The following is a 19877-nucleotide window of genomic DNA, read 5'->3' on the forward strand; positions in this document are numbered from 1 at the left end:
CCGAACTCAACAGCGCCACCCTTTCTCCATCTTCCACTCGCGTGACACTCTCCTAACAACCTCGCAAAAGAAGAGAGAGAATAGGAAAAAAAAAAAGATTGAAACACTACACACATCCCATTACTCTCAATCGCGCTAGCAGCAACAAAGACAGCCATCGGTGGTAGCACTTGAGCGAAACGAATCAATCCTCGTCGACTCGAGCGCGTCAAGTTTTTCGGTTAGCCGGATGGCCATTTGCGGCGGGCGGAAATCGGTACATTTCCAAGCAAACTTTGATTGTTATCGGGCTTGTAGTGGAAGGGACGACGGGGTTGAAGTGGCGGGGATTGAAATCGGCAGTGTCGAGGAGATTAAGAGGGAGAGGGCACGGTGCAAAGAGGGAGCGAGAGAGAGGCCCTCCAGCAAAGAAGGGGTAGCTGAACGAGCCAAGCGACGCCTATTAATTCGTTTAATTGTGCTGACGAATCAAACGCTAAGAACTCAAATTTCTCTTCCTTCGTTCGTCCCTGTCTACCATCGTCTAGCCCCTTTTCCGTCTCTCTCTCTCTCTTCCCCTCTCCCTCGTCGCTGTACAAATTATCACGACTCCTCAGGCCCAGTTAACCGGCGTGGCTCGAGCGAAAAGGGGCAGCAACGCGGATGGAAGGCGAAAGAGGACAGAGTGAATCGGGGGTTGGCAGCCCTTAGCTCGAGTGGCGAGGCCAGGCCCGCACGCTGCACTAGACTCTAGGGTGCTTCAGCGTCCCGAAGTCGAAGAGGCGTTCATTAAACGATAACTCACACTCGGAGAAATGTCTTGTTAAATCGTCGATCCGACGACAATCACGGCACCGGCGTTGTATATAGTTGAAGATCGGCTGAAAGACGCGTGGCACGCGGTGAATTCCCGGCCCATTTCGAACGGGTCATTGAGATCCGGAACACGCCAGAGGAGAGGCCAGAGGGGTTGGCCGCGCGCTTTCTCGCATAATTATTCCCGTGTCCGTTTTCCGCCGGATCCAGCCCGGCAAAATGGATCGCGCCACCGGAAACTGGAATTTAATCTACCCCTTGGATCGACAACGCCGGATCACCGCTGATCCCTCGGATGACGAACCTATAGAATCCTATAGAAATATATGCGAGAAAATCTATTGAAACAACTAAGCAGTGTGTTTAGTGCGTGACTTTATTCGACTTGCTCAGTTTTATTCGATTTACCGACCAAACTCGACTGACAGCGCTCACGATGCTTCCTTTGGTCTTTTCATCTCGAGTCCCAACTGCATGGAAAAATCCCTCCCATTTCGCACTCCCTTATGACACATGTACATATATACAAACTTCGATATATAAATAAATTTATTGTATACACAAATTTCCATGTATAAATAAATTTAATTATCAAGTTATACATACACGTATACAGAGTGTCCCAGTAACGGTAGTACAACCCGGAAGGGGGTGAATTTTACATGTAGAAACAAATCAAAAGGAAAGATGCATACCAATGTACTCGGTGAATATTCAAAGTCGATTTTCTGGAAAACGAAGCTTCGAATGTAAAAATTGTATTTCCTTTTTCTTTTTGACTCGTTTCTGCATCTAGAATCACCCCCTTTTCGGTTGTACTATCGTTGCTGCGACACCCTGTATATATGTGTTTATGTATATGTGTAATAATAAATATATTAAAAATATAGAATCGTTACCGATTGCGTCTACAACGAAGCTTCCGCGAATTTTATCTTTGCTTCGCGAGTACAGCTTTGGATTTTAATAGCAATTTTCTTTACTTTGACAGGATTTTGAGCGGAGAGTTTGCTCAGATAAAAGATCTGCTAATGGGAGAGACCTTCTTTTTGTAGTCTTTTAGCTTCTGCGATAATTTCAAACTTTTGGTCAGGAGTGTAAAAGCTTTGGTGAAATATGACTTGCCTTTTGAAACTTTTTTTATAGTTTCGAAGGTAGGGTGTGTATCGTGAAACTTAAGGCACTGTAAATTATCACGTCAGGTTGGTGGTGGAAAAAGAGGATTTATAAGTGTGCTTTCCTCCCTAAATTCGAAGAATTAAGTTATGAAAAATTACGATATTGAAGTGTATGGATCAGCACATAGCTGTTAATTGATAATACATGTAGGCATTGTGTGTACACGTGATACTGAAGATTTTTTGAAAACCGGCTAGAAATTGACGATTCCTTTCATATTTGACCTATCAATGATCTTACGAATTAACAATTATCTCGGTCATTGAAACAGACTATTATTATAATTACAATCACTAAACTACCAATTTCATAATCTTCAAGCCCAATAACATGCACTAAAAAATAAAATCAAGTGTTATTCTACCCATAAAAGAATTTTCATTCGATAAACGTCGCTTTGCTAAAATTACACGAAACCAGCTGAGAAAATTCTTCGAAAACTAATATTTTACTCCGATACATCGTCACAGGATGAGTCTCGTAAAAATAAAAACAAATAGGAGTGAAACAAGACGAACTCGAGTGTGCAAACTGACTGCTTGAACCCCCGTTTAAATCGCTATCACGAAGGTGCAAAGCAGCGTGTTCACATCAGTCTCTCCAATTCGATGACGTTTCCGGTGCAATTATTGCGCCATTGGCTGTCCATCAAAGTGGGTTCATGCACTTAATCGGTATTTATAATCGCACGTTGGCGCTGACGTGCCCAACACCGTGTCATCCACGAGATACGCCATTCGAAATATCTGATTTACCTTATCCGCGAGTTTATTCGCCGGCTTCTGCATCGATCTGTCATACCCTTTCGCGTTAAGGCGCATTCACATGCACGCGAAGCCCGTCGTCGGTGTATTCCACGACTGGTTCTTACCATAGGAAGCCTTTTCATCTGTTGCCTCGCGTCATCACTGCATCGGCAATCGAAATCTCTCGCAGTCTTCTGCGTCACCCATCCACCCTGTATATCGTCACTAGGTCTTGCTTGACGACGATTACTGACAGACGGTTCTCCGAGGAGATTGTGTTTGGTTTCGAAATTGTAAGTGGACTGTGTTCCTACCTTGGTATCGCGTGTTTTTATATTCTGCAAGCTACTAGGTCTAGAATTTACGTAGACCCGTGGTAGGGCTATGTAATTTGTTATTGGATAGAGTTTCCTAATTTGAGGTACAAGAATAGGGGTTTCAAATGGAAAAACGAACTCAATTATTGCCCCATACTCCAGGTACTTGGCGTGTATGATGGCCAAGCGTCAAGGTGCCCTCGTGTTTTACCTGAGGTACGGGGTCAGCAATATGGTATTTCCTGATGAGTATTAATATCGCCGAAACGGCATTTCAAGGATTAACACTAAACGTACCGGTACTTTACACATACCTATTCTTACCATAAAGAGTCAGATGACCCCTCGTGGTACGTAAGGTATGCAAAGAATTTTTCTCGGTAAAATATAAGTTAAGAGAAAAACGGAAAGGGAGATATTAAACAATCAGAAACGTACAACTATAAAGTAAATTTTGAAAAGGGTCATTTGACCCCTCTTGGTACGTTTAGTGTTAACACCCCCTCCGTCAGCCCTGCGTCGCGCGATCTGACTCGATGATCCATGCATACCTGATAATTCCTCGTTTTTGTTCTTCCTCTGAGTCGTGTCATCGAACTACAACGTAGACACGTAAAATATCGGAATTGCAATTGGGACTCGTAGTATCGTAGTTCTGAGTTCAGAGATCTGAGTCGTCAGTATGGTATTAGTGAGTGGATCTTGGTGAATTGACAGCGGGATTGACAAGCGTTTGGAACGCGAGATGTTTAGGCTGGATTGTCAGCAGTGCGAGAAGAATGAATTCCTAGAAGCCTCATATTTTCCTTTCCATTCCCTTTTCTCCTGTTTCTCGTTCGTTCTATACTATAGGGGACTTTGGTACCCTGGACGTTTACGTAGCCCCCTTTTCCAAGCTTCTGTGCTAGGCAAAGTCGCTTTAATACCTCGTAGAGCTTCATAGAGCTTCGTAGACGTGAAATACGGATTGGTCTGTGGCGTATAAATTTCTAGCGATCGAATGTGTTCGAGAATCACGTGTAATCGAGCACACGCGAGCTTTCAGGCTGTCACGGATCGGGTTTACGATACGGGCGTGACTTCTTCGATGTTTCGCAGATTAAAGCATCCGACCGTGTTTGCACCGCGATGCCTTTTTCATTTCGTTGCTTTACGAACGCCGAGGAAGAGGGATTTTTTTAGGAGCCCCGGAGATTTTTCAGCTCTGTTTGCGATGCTAGGAAAGAAGATTTCTGCTCGTTGCTTGTTGGAGAAAGAGGATTAAGGTGATTTTAGATAAGGTTGTTCCTGTGGGATTCCAGGTCGCGGGAAATTCCGAGGAATATTCTAAGGGAACCCTAATTGGTCGTAAAGATCTTTTTATTTTTCTTTCTTTAGATCGCTCGCAAACGCGAATACGGTGCAAGCTGTAGATCGTGGTGGAGTTATTCTTGGGCCAGTTTAGGGTAAGGAAGTAGTTTCGAGGTAACCGGAGGCGGTAAGACCTGCCTTGGACCTCAAAGCCGCGTAAAACTACCCTCGGTATGTACCATGGATGTAAAAAGAAAAAACGGTTGCATCTCTAGGTTCTGGGGGCTCGAACTTCGTGATCCTGAAGCCGTGAGATATGGCACAAACCGCCATGCGATCGCGGAGTTTGAAACTTCATGAGCCTAGAGCTTAGTCTTTGACTGAGTCTGTGTCTAACGTTGAAATTAGGGATTTCAAGCTCGGTACTCTATATTTTTCATTTCAAAAATCCAAAAGTCCGCAAGTCCAGAATCCCAAAGTATAGATCATGCATCGTTACTCCCAAATAATTAATTTTTCATCGTGGATCGTAGATTCAAGGTCCTGGATCTATGATTATAGGCATTAGGCTATTAACTATCGAGCATGAGTTCTGCTTTTCAGATTAAAAATTTGAAGCCCTAGGTTATGAAATTTGAAATTTCATGGTCTCGTATTGATTTATGGCAAATTTTCAGACCATTCGATAGAAGAACGTACGATTTGTAAAAATTGGAATTCCATATGCAAGATTTCTTGCATTTTCGCAGTTTATTGTAGTCACTACTTTAGTATATTTACGAAATTTATTAGAGATTTGGAAAGTGTCAGTTTGAAAAATTTCCTTTGCAAAGAGAAGTTTAATTTTAATTTCTAGCATCAGAATCATTTTGGAAGATAGCGTCGGAAGTGGACCTGGGAAATTCCTGTTATAATTTAAAAGCATCTCGTAGTAACAAATGGAGGCGCAAATGAAACCAATATAGGAAACAGATAGCGTTTCTAAATCTCAAAAGCTGCGAAGAAATCACGTTCCTATCGGAACCTCAATCCCCATTGTAACTCTTAGCACACGTCTCGTTCTCATTCTAAAACCATCAGCGTACTATTAATATATCTTCCCTACTACCCGTGTACCGTAAAGATATTACGTTCAAATTATTGCTTGTAACATAAATGTGACGGTAATAATAAAATTTCATTTTACGTTTATTTCCGTGGACATTTATTCCAATAAATGCGTGGAAAATTAATTTCAACCACACTTTTATTGTTTTCATATTTTTATTTAATAAATAAAAATATTTTATATTTTTATTAAATAAAACGAATTACACTTTTGTCATAATAATGTAGCAATAACTCGGAAATACCTTTGAAGATGATATTATTTTTCATAATCATAGTCATACTCTGAATGTTTAATCCATGCATTGCACGAACAACGTGTAAAATGTCAAAACATTAAACAGTGCCAAATTTTATACAAATCTTATCATCAGATTGAACATAAGAAACCCTATAACCAATCTAAACCAATCACTGAATGGAACAAAATTTTATAGAATTTTTATACATAACATTTTCATGTTATATAAACATTACAATCAATTCAAATTCCTGAAGAATGTTATGCTTAATTCAGTGATGCTCGTCTTAATTTCAGTACGCATCCCCAGCATTGTCCCAGTACTCGGATTATCTAACTAATGAAAGTAGAATTTAATTCTTTTAATACAGACAGTAAATAGATTGACAGCGAATAGTATATAGAAAATGAAAAAGAAATAATCTACTAAGCTATAACGATCACCCGTACCCTAAACCCTAGAGCTAAGCAGAATATTTACACGTTCTCACCTCAATTTTCAAAATCTGCCTGAAGAACGTCATATGGATAAGGTGGAACGTATAGAGACATTTGACAGAACCAATCTTTATAGAAATTTTATTATAAAATAATTTTATTCGTAGCTGTTGAAAAGATAAGTATAGTTGAAGACAAAAAGCAATCTAGGATATAAAACAGGAATAAATAGTTTATCAAAAATAAATTCTTAGAAGGAATGTTTATATGAACATTCGATAAGAATTGAGGTTTAGAGTATGTACCCTTGAGTTTGGGGCATGAACCATGTTATGTACCCTTTTGACACTCTCTAAGGAGTTGGTCAGTCTCCCAAGAGAAGCACTAAGAGAAACATATATCTTCCTGGAGTAATAAAAGACTTTAAAACAGAATATAATTATATCCTAGTTATTTTACAATTAGAACCTGTAATCTCGATAATAGTAATTATCAAAAATTAGATCAAAGAATCTCCACGTTGCACTATGAACAAAACTCCACGCCTAATTCATTGATGCCCACCTAAATTTCAATAACTCTATTAGTTAAATCTAATTCCTCCAGTATCCTGTCAATAAAAATAGATACAGTGAATAGAATAGTAGTGCAGTAGACGAGAGAGAAATTTCAATAACCAAACTACGATAAGCATTCCACTCATTCAACGTCTCCAACCCATGGCCAAACCCACAGAAGCAAAATATTTACCTCTCCTCGTCAATTTTTCAAAATCTGCCTGAAGAACGTCATATGAGTAAGGTGAAGCATATAGAAGCACTTGACAGAACCAAACTTCATAGAAATCTTATTATAAAATAATGTTATTCATAGCAAGTATCAAAAGTTGGATCAAAGAATCTCCACATTACACACTAAGAACAAAACTCCACGCCTAATTCATCGATGCTCACCTAAATGTCAATAACCCCTCCACGCTATTCCTCTATTAGTCAAATCTAATTCTCTCAATAATAATAGATTTATTGATTTAGTATACAGATGTAGCGCAGTAGATTAGAAGGAAATAATTTACCAAGCTACGATAAGTATTCCAATCATTCAACGTCTCCAACCCAAGGCCAAACCCTCAGGAGCAAAATATTTACCTCTCCTCGTCAATTTTTCAAAATCTGCCTGAAGAACGTCATATGGATAAGGTGAAACATATAGAAGCACTTGACAGAACAAAATTTTATAGAAATCTTATTATAAAATATTTTTATTCATAGCAATTATCAAAAGTCAAGATCAAAGAATCTCCACATTGCACTATGAACAAAAATCCACGCCTAATTCATCGATGCTCACCTAAACTTCAATAACCTAGCTACGATAAGCTTTCCAATCATTGAACGTCGTCAACCCAAGGCCAAACCCTCGGGAGCAAAATATCTACCCGTTCTCTTCTCGTCAATTTTTCAAAATCTGCCTGGAGCACGTCTCGGTGACGTGATTCCCGACTCCGATGACACGAGCCAGATAATTCGCGTGTCTCGCACGCGATAACTCCTCGCTCAGCCAGGGTAAACGAAGTTAAGAATTTCTCAGACTCCTCAGACCCTCGCCGGCACCGATCTAATATCAGACGATGCTCCCGCATAGACTCAATCTAATAGAGTTCGTGATCTACATAAAGTATCGCCGGCATCGGGATTAACTTTTACGCATTAATATGTACCGTGCGGAGTGTAGAGGTGGTCTTCACGCTGCTCTGACTGCGTACCTTCTGCCCTGGCTGGCCCGCAGCCGGGGCGCGAAATTTGTCAGGATAATGAGAGACGCTCGCGCGGCCAACTTGCTCCTCTAATTTAGTTGGAAAGTGTCGCGTCCTAGCAACCATGCCGTTAATAATTCCACGTCGTTATCTTGTCGCGTTGCCGGTAAAACGTACGAGCCCACAGCCTCCGACGCGGAGGACGCCTCCACGACTTCCGGAATGGAAGTTTCAGACACCGGGAATCTGCTTTTGCATATTGCGCGCACGTAACACCCGCAACCATCCCTGCTTGCCGATATGAGATACAGTGATACTATGTGGAAATCGAGAGCAAGATTTCGTTTCGTCATCGACCTTGTTGCCCCTTGCCTCTTCATTGCGGAGGACGAAGATCGTGTCTCAGGTTCTTTGGTACGTGACAAAGTAACAACACAGCTTGTATTGTAGTTTTCAATGTACGCGTACGTTGCATATGTAGGATGAAAAACAAATTAATAACTACTGGAAATTCCTTAACCTTTCGACTGCTACACCGAAATCACATGTATCGCTCAGGACGCCACGAAAGTATTTCTTTAGTGCATCGCTGGATGCTGGATTTGTTCTAATATATTTTTGATTGATATTCTAATGAAAATTTTTAATTGTTCAACGGGGCACTTTCTCTTTCAAAGTATCTTCTAATTAACGGTTTTATTCAAAATGCACTAACCGTCAATTTTCATTGAATTTTTACAATTGTAAGCAGTTGAAGTGCTCCGGTCATCAATGACCACCGTGGCAGTGAAGGTGTTAACTAATAACAAGGAAAAAATACGCGCCACTCAAACTCTATAAAATAGAATAAAATATCTGTGATTAACTCAAAACTCACTTTACACTCCTCTACTTCTCCCCGAAGAAACTTTGCACCCCTTTAACACAACTTATCAGTGATGTAACCGATTAAACGAATCGATGTAACGAATTATAATAGACGGAGCCATATGTATAAATTTCAAGAGGAACAGAATAAGAGAAGATATATATAGGAAAAAATTGATCACGGGAATATTATAATCCCAGAAGAAAAATCGCGATCTCGAGTGACCAATTGGTACAATATCGAATGCAGTATTTTGAAAGAGAGATTAAAAATCGGTCATTTAGGTGATAGCGGATTTAATCTTAATGCTCGCAAAGCCCTTATCTGCAGGCTTTCGCGTGGATACAAGCGTGGTTTAATCCTTCGATTGGAATTGCATGGGAAAAACTGCGAATTACTCGATCGAAATGAGCGATTACGTTGGCTCCGTAGAAACGAATCGGCGAGTCACCGTGTAACCGACGCGAACTGCCTGATAAATCGTCGGGTTTTTCTCCGTGATCGATCCACGGAAACGTTCCCTTTTGTCGCGACATGAATTGTAGATTCGCCTTATTGTACGTATTATATCGGCAAGCAGGACAGACGGACAACAATTCCAACCCCTCGCCGACCATCTCAACCCCCTGGCACTCGTTCGTTTCTTTACGACCGGTCGCCATCTCCCTGTCTATCCTTTAATTCCGCGGATTCGGATCACTTTTCCGCGTTCAATTAACGTTTGCTTTGCATATCCATTACTTTTATTTGTAGCCGGATTTATCGCGTCATCGTCGAAGAGCGACGTCCCGAAAGGATTCGTCGTTGTTGTCCACGGTTATTGTCAGACCTGAATGGCTCCCCACTTGCTTTTATACACGGTACAGCGATTTTTCCTCCCGCTTGAACCGTTTTTCGGCTCGTCACCATCCGATTCAATTTGTTTGTCATTAACAATTTTCATTTGTTCGCCGTCTCATTAATTCCTCAAAGAGCACTCGAACCTGTCGTTGTACGTGCCGGTTAATACACTCTCATCCCGGTGTCGTTGTTGTTCCATCGGAAATAAAATTCACGGGACATTTTCAGAGCTATTAGCGGCTAATAGAGGTGTGACAGAGAGGCATCAGAATTGGATGAAAACATGGATTTCGAGAATAACCTGATTTTTGCTTTGCGAAGATCTGCGACAGTAATGGGCCTCATTTTCAGTCAATTGGAGAACGACTTTTTTATTTGCATTTTCCGGATGAAATGAAGATATTTTCCGTGATTTCGAATATTGAAAGTACACTTAAGTATCGATGAGTATAAGTGAATTCGATATTTTTAATTATATTGGTGATTATAACAATTGTTTAAGTAAGGAATTTTAAAGTGAGAGGTTTATTTGCTATTCTGCATTGCATTCATTCACATCGCATTAGTAGGAAATCGAAAAATCGAAGTTTGGTTAATTAATTTTTCCATTTGTGTTATTTTTTCATCACTGTACTATTGAAATATCCGTTATTTAGTTTATGTGACTTCTCACACGGCTGTTTTGATTAATGTCGTTCTTGGACTCGTTTCAGGAATTTTTAGATCATTAATTGTTCTCGTTTGTTTTGTTCAAAGGTCTTTGGTCCATTGTTCTTTTTACCGGTGTAATAATTTTCTTACAGCAGCTACATTTTACTTCTTCCGAAGTGCAACGCGCTGAAACGTTATATTTTGACCATTTTTCTTCCTGAATATAAACTTGGCCAAACTGTCGTCAAAGCAGCAAGACCATTTAGTTCTTGCCAGACTGGAGTTAATAAACTTACCTGCACGATGAAAAGGATTTATCGATTCTGATGTTTCTCTTGATTACAAAATTTTCGTTTTAAAACGGATTGTATTCTTCGACAATTTTTAGTTTAAAAATAATAATTATTCAACGACGAGTTGGTACATTATTCGTAATGTAACTTGATTATTAATCCTGTTAGCGAATTGTTTTATGGAATGAATAATTATTTCGTTTGAAATATGTTTATTTATCCATGTATTTTATATTTATTATAAACTCTGGATTTCGTATGTTAATAATATTCGTTATAATTTTATAAAATCGTGTTAAATTTAAGCGTTTCAATTCTGAAATCATTTTTCATATTTCATCCTTTTGGGAGACTGACAAATATTCACGTGTACGATGAGTTTTTGTGTAATTCAAACACGATTTTAAACAACACAAAGATGCGATATTCCCGCGTGCGTACATCATTTTACTCGTGCATTTCGAAATATTTTCCAATATTATATTGTTCCAGTTAATATCCATAAAAATATTTCAAACAAATTCCACTGGAAAATAGAAGACAACGTAGTCATAAAAGTGGACAAAATTTTCTCTGTCCTCGACAAACCCGTTCCTAAATATGTTACATCTTCATCCACTTATAATACAATCTCTCTCATCGATTCTCCATTCATGGAATAAAATATTAATTATTTATTTTATAATCGTATCTGTATTCCTAATACGATAAACAAAAATTTAGTAGTATTTTACCCCCGATTCACCGGTCAAAATAATTAATTCCTCGTTCGAAATACCATTAATTTTCCTGTCAAAGTACTCGATCGACATTTCGAATTTTGTCCTATTTATTAAATTTTTATATACGAAATAAGTTCCTATTTTTTATTCTGACACGTTGATCGACATCTCGCGCGAGTGGCTTATCCGATAAAAAAACAATTACACGTCCCAGATATAAAGCTAGAAACATTCGTCTCTTTGTTCGAAATTTATAGAAAAAAGGGATGAAAAGAAAATAGGAAGAAGTTGTTGCTCCCGTTAATTCCACTTCTTTACATTTCGTCGAAAGTCCATCGACGATTTAAAGAAAGTTTTATCCGGATAGCCGGTAGGGACAATCGAGATGGAGGAATTGGTTTGAAGAGGCGTCGGTCATTTCACCCCATCCTCGGGTTTGAGATTCGATACAGAGCGATCCACGCTGCTGTTGTTCGTCATCGTGAATAGTTTCGTCAAACAGAAAGTTGAAGGAATTATATCGACGTGGCCAGTGAAGCGGCAGACAACGGATTCTCGTTTATTCGCCTTGTTCCACGAACATTGTTAGCCGGTTACCATTTGCTCGGATGTTCCCGGAACTTTCGCGACGATGAAAAATTCAATTAATTTGAAGCAGTTAAGCGTGTCTTCCTCCTTCGTTTTCTTGTAAAAAGCGCGAAATCATAATAACTACTACTTCGTCGCGAACTTCTTCGTTAATTAATAAATACCGGAGCTTACTATCGGTAATTAATTATTTTTACTTGTCACTGTCTTACAGCTCCTCGTTATCATTAAACATTATAACTTCGAATCCAAGTATACCTCAGGTAGCACCAATAATCCGATTGTTCGTATTAAAAAAATACCAAGTTAATAATAACACCAAAAATAAATTTATTCTTTTTTGTTGAACTTATTATATTTTATATGTAGGGACGTATCCCTACCGACGAAAAGACACTTTTCCACAGCGATGGTGTCATGTAAAATGACTGTTGAAAGTAAAATAAAAACCGGTAGCAGTTGGGTCGTAGTTCAACAACTATCTTTCTTTGTTATAATCCTTTTTTAGACACTTTATTATGGTAGATGTTACAATATTTCGGGGTTATGGCGTTAAATGTTACGTCAAGACTGAAGAGTCTTGTTTTCGGAGGGTTTTATATATTAAAGTCTTATGGGTGGTTGGCTCACACTGAAGTCATGCAGTTAGTCATGTTTTGTTATGACGAATTGGGACTTTGGGCCGTGACCATGGCAAGGGTCCTGAGTCAATGGGGGCCTAGTTTATGTCTTTACGACCACCCCCCATGTATTGGGCCAGGTCGAAAAAAGGGCTGTCAGATAGTAACCAGAATGCAGAGTGGAGCATTTTCAAGAACGAAAATGAACGCTAGTAAAATCGGATACCATGCCTTCGATTACTTAATCCCCCTACGATAATCCCTTCATATATGTGTTTAGTAACAATTAGGGTAAGAAGACCTTAGCGTCAGACTTTGATCCCAGTCTTACGATGGTTTACTCTTTGCAATAAATATTTGAATAAAATTGAACGAAAGTGGAACATCTTATTATGGATTATAAAGTTTATGGAGGCTCATAAGTAATGCAGGGTTACAGTAACTGTTTGTAAATTTCCAACATTGCGAACGGAATTTTGCACGCTTTACTTTTAATCCATATACGTGTTATTCTTTACATACGCACATTGTTTCCCAATCCTAGGATGCCGCGATTATGCTAACGAGCGATGACGAATTACTCGATGGAACAGGGCACTTGCAATGTCTTATAATTTATCCAAAAATGTGAAACATGAAAGAGAACGAATGCAAGTATTAGATTACCGAGATATTGATCCAAGGAACATAGCAGCGACAAAGAAACGGGGAAGAAAATATAAATATAATCGAAGAAACCTAATCTAAACCTAAACCCTGCGATATTAATTCAATTAACACTTTTCCACGCACTTTTGAAATGATAAACTCAGAGAGCCACGATAAAATTTTCATTATTCTTACGACACGATGGTGAATTATCAAACAATATCGCAAAAGAAAAATGGTGAAAATTATTAATGTCATTTGTTCAAAGTTCTCTATTTATTTACGTTATTCAAAGTTTCCAAAAATGATTAAGAAATATAAATTTAAAAAATTAGTATCGCCGAACCCTAGTGACAACCATGACAATCAACGTATTAACACTAGAACTACCAACCCAGTGGAAATGACTGGTCCCAGAATTTCCCTTTTTGCAATCATCGAACACATACACCTGTTTTAAGAACAAAAATTGGTATCAACCCATATTAAGAAAGAACTGTAATCAATATATTCACTCATATTCATCGTACCGCTGAAATTACTATAACCTGTGCACGTTATAGTTAGGTAGCCATTAAAGATCGGTAGTTCTAGTGTTAAGAAGTATTCTCTTCCACTACAGGGTGATTTCTACAAGCTTCCATTTAATTCGTACACGTGATCGTACTTTGCAATTTATTTCCTGCATTTCAAATACCCGACACAGAAGGCTAACCTAAACCCAAACCCTGCGATACTGATTCTTAAGAAGCATTCTCTTCCACTATAGAATTATTTCTACGAGTTAGCATTTAATTCGTACTTTGCAATTTATTTCTTACATTTCAAATACCCAACATGGAATCTTAAAGAGCTCGATCCAACGTCAGCCTCCGCCATTCTCTCTCGTTTAAAGAAATTCCCTGGAACACGACACAGTAAGAACTATCCACTCTCGTCTTATCAAAAGCAACGTCCCGAAAGCCTAGAAAGGCGAGGCCTATATGAGCAGCCAAGCAAACGTGGAAAACAAAAGAACGCTTTGCGGTCTCGATAAATATCTGCAGTAGCCAGCAGAGGAAGAGAAGAGAAAGAAGAAAGAAGAGAAAAAGGGAAATAACGGAATTCCCTTTACACCAGGGGTATAGCCACTGACTCAGCTGGGCTTTCACGTTCTCGACGTAATGAAACGGGACCCCTGATGTCATTTGGCCTGGCTTTCTACCAGCGTCAGGGAGCTTTTCTAAGACGACCAACACCAGAGGAGCCCTGTACACGTGGAGGAACGCACGTAGTGTGCCGGCACTTTTCGAATTAACCAGCAGCCTCGTCTTAGCTAAAACTCCCGCGTTCGTGAGACGCCTGAGAGACGAACGGAGACAGAAACGGAGATATGGAAGGTCGGCCAGGAGGAACGAGCGAGGAGAATAGGCCCGGGGAAGAAAGAGAGGATTGGCGGTAGTTGTGTAGCCACAATTCCAGGAGCAGAGCGTGACAAACTCGCCCGGAAACGTATGAAACTCGGCCCGAAGCTCTCCTTGTCCCTCGTCGACCACTTTATCCCGTCGTTCCCGCCGCTCTTTGCAAAAGCGTATAGGCATCCAGCTGTTGTCCGTCCATCGTACCCGTTGCGAAATCCTGCAAAAAGTTCCACATCCTGACGCCCATGTTCCTTTAGCCCTCTCTCGGGCCAATCTCCGAGGTGTTCCGCTGCCTTTCGTTTCGTCGCACAGGTTCCTCGAGTAATTTTCGGTTGACCGTAGCGGCCAATTAAGCGGAGTCTGCCGTTTGGCCCTAACTGACGGCAGGATTGTCGGCACTGCAGATGGCTTTTGGGGTTGTGTCGGATGAATTTGTCGTGGAATGCGTTCAGCGTTTTGACAGAATATATGGCAGACTGGTCTTTTTGCTTTGGAAACCGCAGGTGTCTGTTGGATAGCGGTGGACCAGTTTGTCGTAGAATCGCGCCAAGTTAGCTTGCTTCTTTAGTTTCAGAATCTCAAAGTGTATGACTCTGGAGATCGTGGTGGATGAATTTATCATAGAACGGAGTTTTCAGGTGGACTATTTCCACGGAATCTTACGTTCGAAGTTAGGCTGATCTTTGACTTGGGAATTGTGTGTGGCTCTCGAGATTATGGTCGATGAATTTATCGTAAAATGGAGTTTTCAGTTTTCAGGACTATTTTAACGGAATCTTATCCGACTTATGCGAAGTCAGGATGATTCTTCAATTTAGAATTGCGTCGATGAATCGAATGGTAGCATTTCTAGAGTACCAAGATCGGTACAAGTAAAGGATTTATGTATATAGAAATATTTCACGTCCATTTAAACATTCCCTAGAATATTAAAGAAGCGAATCAAAGATTCTCTTGGATCACCATTTTTGAAGACAGAATCGATCATGTTCGGATTATTAGTTGTTGAAATTTCCATCGTAATTATTGTTAAGTACTCCTCGACCAAGTGACCATTCTTTCACACACGCTTTTAACCATTTCACTCCTGCAGACGTTGTACCACGTCACGTTTTCAACGTGACTGCTGGACTGAGAACGTGATACAACGTCCATGGATTTCAAAGTTGTTAGAGCTTAGAAAATTCTTTCCGAACGCTTATAATGCGTGATATATTTTGATTAAGTTTTCATTAGATTTATAGAAAAGTAAAATTTGTTCGATTAATTCAGGACAGTGAATTTGCTGCTCTCTTCATAACTCAGGAGCGAAAATGATAAATTAATATCTCGCGAGTCTCGAGTCTCTACGTTGCCCAGATTTGACAAAAATCTGCTGTCACTGAGAATCTCGAAATTTTCCAATTTTTCGGTTGCAGGTACTCGCTTTGCCTGGAAATTACCCTCGCTTACAGGCATATCTCGCCGCGTGCATTCAAATTCCCTCTAATTGCGCTGGCAAACAAGATAATCCTGGTGCAAGTTTCGCGAAACAGTGGAAAAATTGCGAAAACACGGAATATCTCTTAAAAGCCCGAAGAACATCCGAGACCTCTAAACCGTGGAAACTTGGGAAACTCGAGACTCTCGTGAGATAAAATTTTTTAGCCCATCTCGAGGTGGGAAAAGAAAGTTTCAAATTATCGAAAGAATGTGTCTGAGGGGAACGAAGATCCTCGAGTCTCGCCACACCCCTTAAGAAAGGATTCAAAAGTCCCATCGACACCGTGGTCGTATATTTCTCAACAATACCAGCCGAACTCGCGGAGAGACCACGGTTGGAACGTAAACACGAAATATGAGGAAGCCGTATTAGCCGATATGAGAGGAGATTCGAAAGTAGGGGTGCGTAATGAGGGAGGGTGGAAGGCAAGTAGGAGAGGAGGAAGAAAAAAAGTTTTCTCGTTTATCCTTAAATTTCCAGCGATCGTAAGTTAGCCGGCACGCACGTACACACGTATACCTACGGATGCCATGACGTCGATCAGGGAACAACGCCATGCTTTTCCACTCCCCTAAGTAATCCAGATAACAAAGTTCCTCTCAATCTGGCCTATCATCGCGCCAATATCCGTTGGCTGCGTCCCGTACCACCATCTCGATATTTCCTTCAGCAAAGGAGGCTGTTGATCGTATTACTTGCTCCCGAGAAGGGATATTGCGGAATAGAAAGCCTTTTCGCTGGCTCTTACCTTGTATACGATTAATTCTCTCTACGTGTACGCAATTAACACTGCCTCGCCTAGTCCGATACTCTCTTTTCCACCCCTTTATCAACTCGTGCACTCTCGCCATAATATTGCGTTATGACGTATCCTCGCGTCGTATTTACATTCTTTTATATCCTTTTGCAAGCGCTCATTGTTTCCTGTTCACCACGGTTTTATCGGAATTTTTGTAAACATTCGCCGCCGTTTTTGCGTGATATTCAGAGTTCCTTGAAATTGCTTGAAGTTGAAAGAATTCCGAGATATTCTTATAGTTCGAAGTTATGTTTTCTTGGCTTTTAACGGGATTTTAAACCGTGCTGAAGTAAATATTTTTGCTTGATTAATCGTAATTATTAACCTTTGAGAATTTATTTTCTTTCCATTTCTGTCGGGAATTTTTCAAATTCTGTTATTAATATTATTCTTCTCGTTAGTAATTTTGCCGTTCTTTCTTAGCTTGTTTATAGATGGCAATAATTTATTTCCGTTTAATAACGAGTGCTCATTTTCGATGAATGGAGTTATTTCTATACCTCACATTTTCAGAAATTCTTTCGGCACGAGTATCAACTTGTTCCAGTTATTATATGGATGATTACAAAGTTGATTTTCATGGAGATTAATATTTCGATAAGTTCGCAGTACTTTTAAGCCGGAACTTATTTCATATTTAAATATATAAATCGCTCCGATATTTATACCGATAACAGTCCAGTTTATCCGATTTTGAATAATAATTAACCATTTAGTTGTATTAATTAAACACCATAAACGTAGGTAAAAAATATTTTTCCTACCGGTTTTTAATTCTATATTTCATTCTGTACTACGTTATACCTCGCCATGAATCATGTCAACGCTATTTAAATGCAAACAATTTATTCTATCCGCATATCGCTATTTATGTCTTCAATATTATCCAGTATAGAATGTCGTGGAATCTATCTACGACGAAAAATGTATCACGATTATTTATTATAAAATAAGAATCCCTGTCAGTTATTTAAAAGCCCAGTAAAATGCCCAAATTTCTCACGTAGGAATTTAAATATAAATCAACTATTTAAGAAACTTCATGCAGCTCGTTCCCAACGAAAAGTTGATTATTAATAGAACCAGAAAATCTTGCTACAAAATTTCTCCCGATCGGCCCAGTTTCCAAAATACAATTTTCCATGTTCTTATTAAAAATACCTCGTAATAATTCAATAACATCGGCGTTCCTGGAATCGCTTTTACTCATTTAAAGGGCAAAGCCAAGTTCGGAAATTTCTCACGTAAGAATTTAAATGCGATGATAAATCTTCTCCATTGGTAACTCCTTCTTATAACTTCTTCCCTGAGTTCGCTATGGTAATTCAGGGGGACAAGATGAAATAGTATCGTCACGTAACGATCGCGTTTAACGCAGCCATGGGACTAATGTCGCAGATTTCCTTCGACGTTCCGCCATTTTTCTACCCCCTTTGAAAAATTAAACCATGCTACCCTTCGCGGCAACTTGCTCCATTCCACTGAACGACGCGCATTCTTTTCCCAATTCTTATGCAACTCGTTTATTCAGGCATCGGTAGTTCTCGCCAACTTCCAACGATCGTACGTCCTCTCGATCACGAGGCTTCAATCTAGTTGATGTAGGCATGTTTCGAGCCTTCCTGCGAATTTCCTTCGGATTCCAACTTTTTAATCTTTCAACTTGGATGGAATTTCTTCGCTAATCGCGATTGCGAGTCTTCTGCAAATGCGGTAGAAAATTTTAATTAACGGCAGCGGCTGGTTTTCATAAGATTCAGCTCGGTTTTCGTTCTTTCGAGTTCCAGTGTCTTACAATGCCTAACGACGCGTAAAAGAATAGGAATTTATATGACGAATTAATTTGTCTTATTTTTTGGATAACGAGATAAGTATTGTAGGATGGTGAGCGGTGAAGGACACTAACGATGTATTAACCCTTTGCACTCGATGATTATTTTCGTTGCAGAAAAATAGCAATTCGAAGACTATCTGTAGTAACGTCGAGGATATTTTTGAAACGGTAAATAAGGAGTCGGATATAAATTAACCCTTTGCACTCGACGACGTTTTCGTTACAGAAAAATAGTAATTCGAACACTTCCTGTCATAGAGTCGACGATATTTTTAAAATAGTAAATGAGAAATCATATGCAAATTAAGACATAGAATTATTTTTCTTCGATATTCCACACATCATTGGATAATTTTAAATTTGATGTATTAATTAATGTCGATCTTTAGAATCTGATTAAATGGTGACTGAGAGTCACCTCTCGAGTGCAAAGGGTTAACTCTTAAAATTATTTTATTTCGATATTCCACGCAAACCGAGGTTATTTTAGATTTGATATGTTAATTAACACGGATCTTCGGAATTTGATTGAACGGTGGCTTAGACTCACCTCTCGAGTGCAAAGGGTTAAGAGTATAGACGAGGCGAATGAGTGTGCGGAGTGCGTGGAAAAGTTTGGGCGGCTTCTCGAAAAGTGATGGCATCGAACCCAACGTGAAAGAACAAACGATAGCGTAAAATTATTTTGTCGGAATGTATGTCGAATGATTCAGAAGGAAAGCATGTTTATGGAAAAAGATGGATTTGGCTTTAACACGTTGACTGCCACGCGAATTTTACGTGGTTTGCCCATGACGCCAACATGAATATTTTATTATGCGATGCATATTATGTTGAAATATTATTTACAACAGATAAGGAGAGTTGTATAATCGCGTTTAATGTATTTTTCGTGGTGGGGGTCACCGGTGACCCCCGCGGCGCTGTAGACCATTTTTGCCATTATCAATTGTTTAAAAAGCAACTCGAAAAAATATTTCAATTCCCGATTTTAGGATGAAGTCAGCGATGTATTTAGTGAAATGTTCTGATCACGAAGATTGCATTTCACCGAGCAATTACGTACAGAAAAAACGTCGTCACGAATTTAAAAAGAAACCTGGAAGTGTGCGAAATGTAAGGCGATTTTGCAAAGTGTGCTATGAATATAATTCAAATCAGCTAGGAAGAATGAGAGCAAAGAATTGCACTAAAAAAGTGGCGACATATTGTGCCGACTGTTTTGGTTCACCTTTTCTTTGTATAAATAAAATTATTTTTGC

General features: G+C 39.5%; 1 protein-coding gene across 1 annotated transcript in view; it reads left to right on the plus strand.

Annotated features, from left to right (window-relative positions):
• Nucleotides 1-12377: 12377 nt before the first annotated feature.
• LOC108550841 (zinc finger protein 36, C3H1 type-like 3) overlaps nucleotides 12378-19877 on the plus strand; it is a 70800-nt gene continuing 63300 nt past the window's right edge. The window contains exon 1 of the mRNA XM_017904738.1: nucleotides 12378-12614. Coding sequence (XP_017760227.1) covers nucleotides 12378-12614 — 237 coding nt within the window. The remainder of the gene's footprint in view (nucleotides 12615-19877) is intronic.

This window comes from Eufriesea mexicana, unplaced genomic scaffold (genome assembly GCF_001483705.2).
Source record: "Eufriesea mexicana isolate 0111107269 unplaced genomic scaffold, ASM148370v2 scaffold4744748305, whole genome shotgun sequence".
Classification (NCBI taxonomy): domain Eukaryota; kingdom Metazoa; phylum Arthropoda; class Insecta; order Hymenoptera; family Apidae; genus Eufriesea; species Eufriesea mexicana.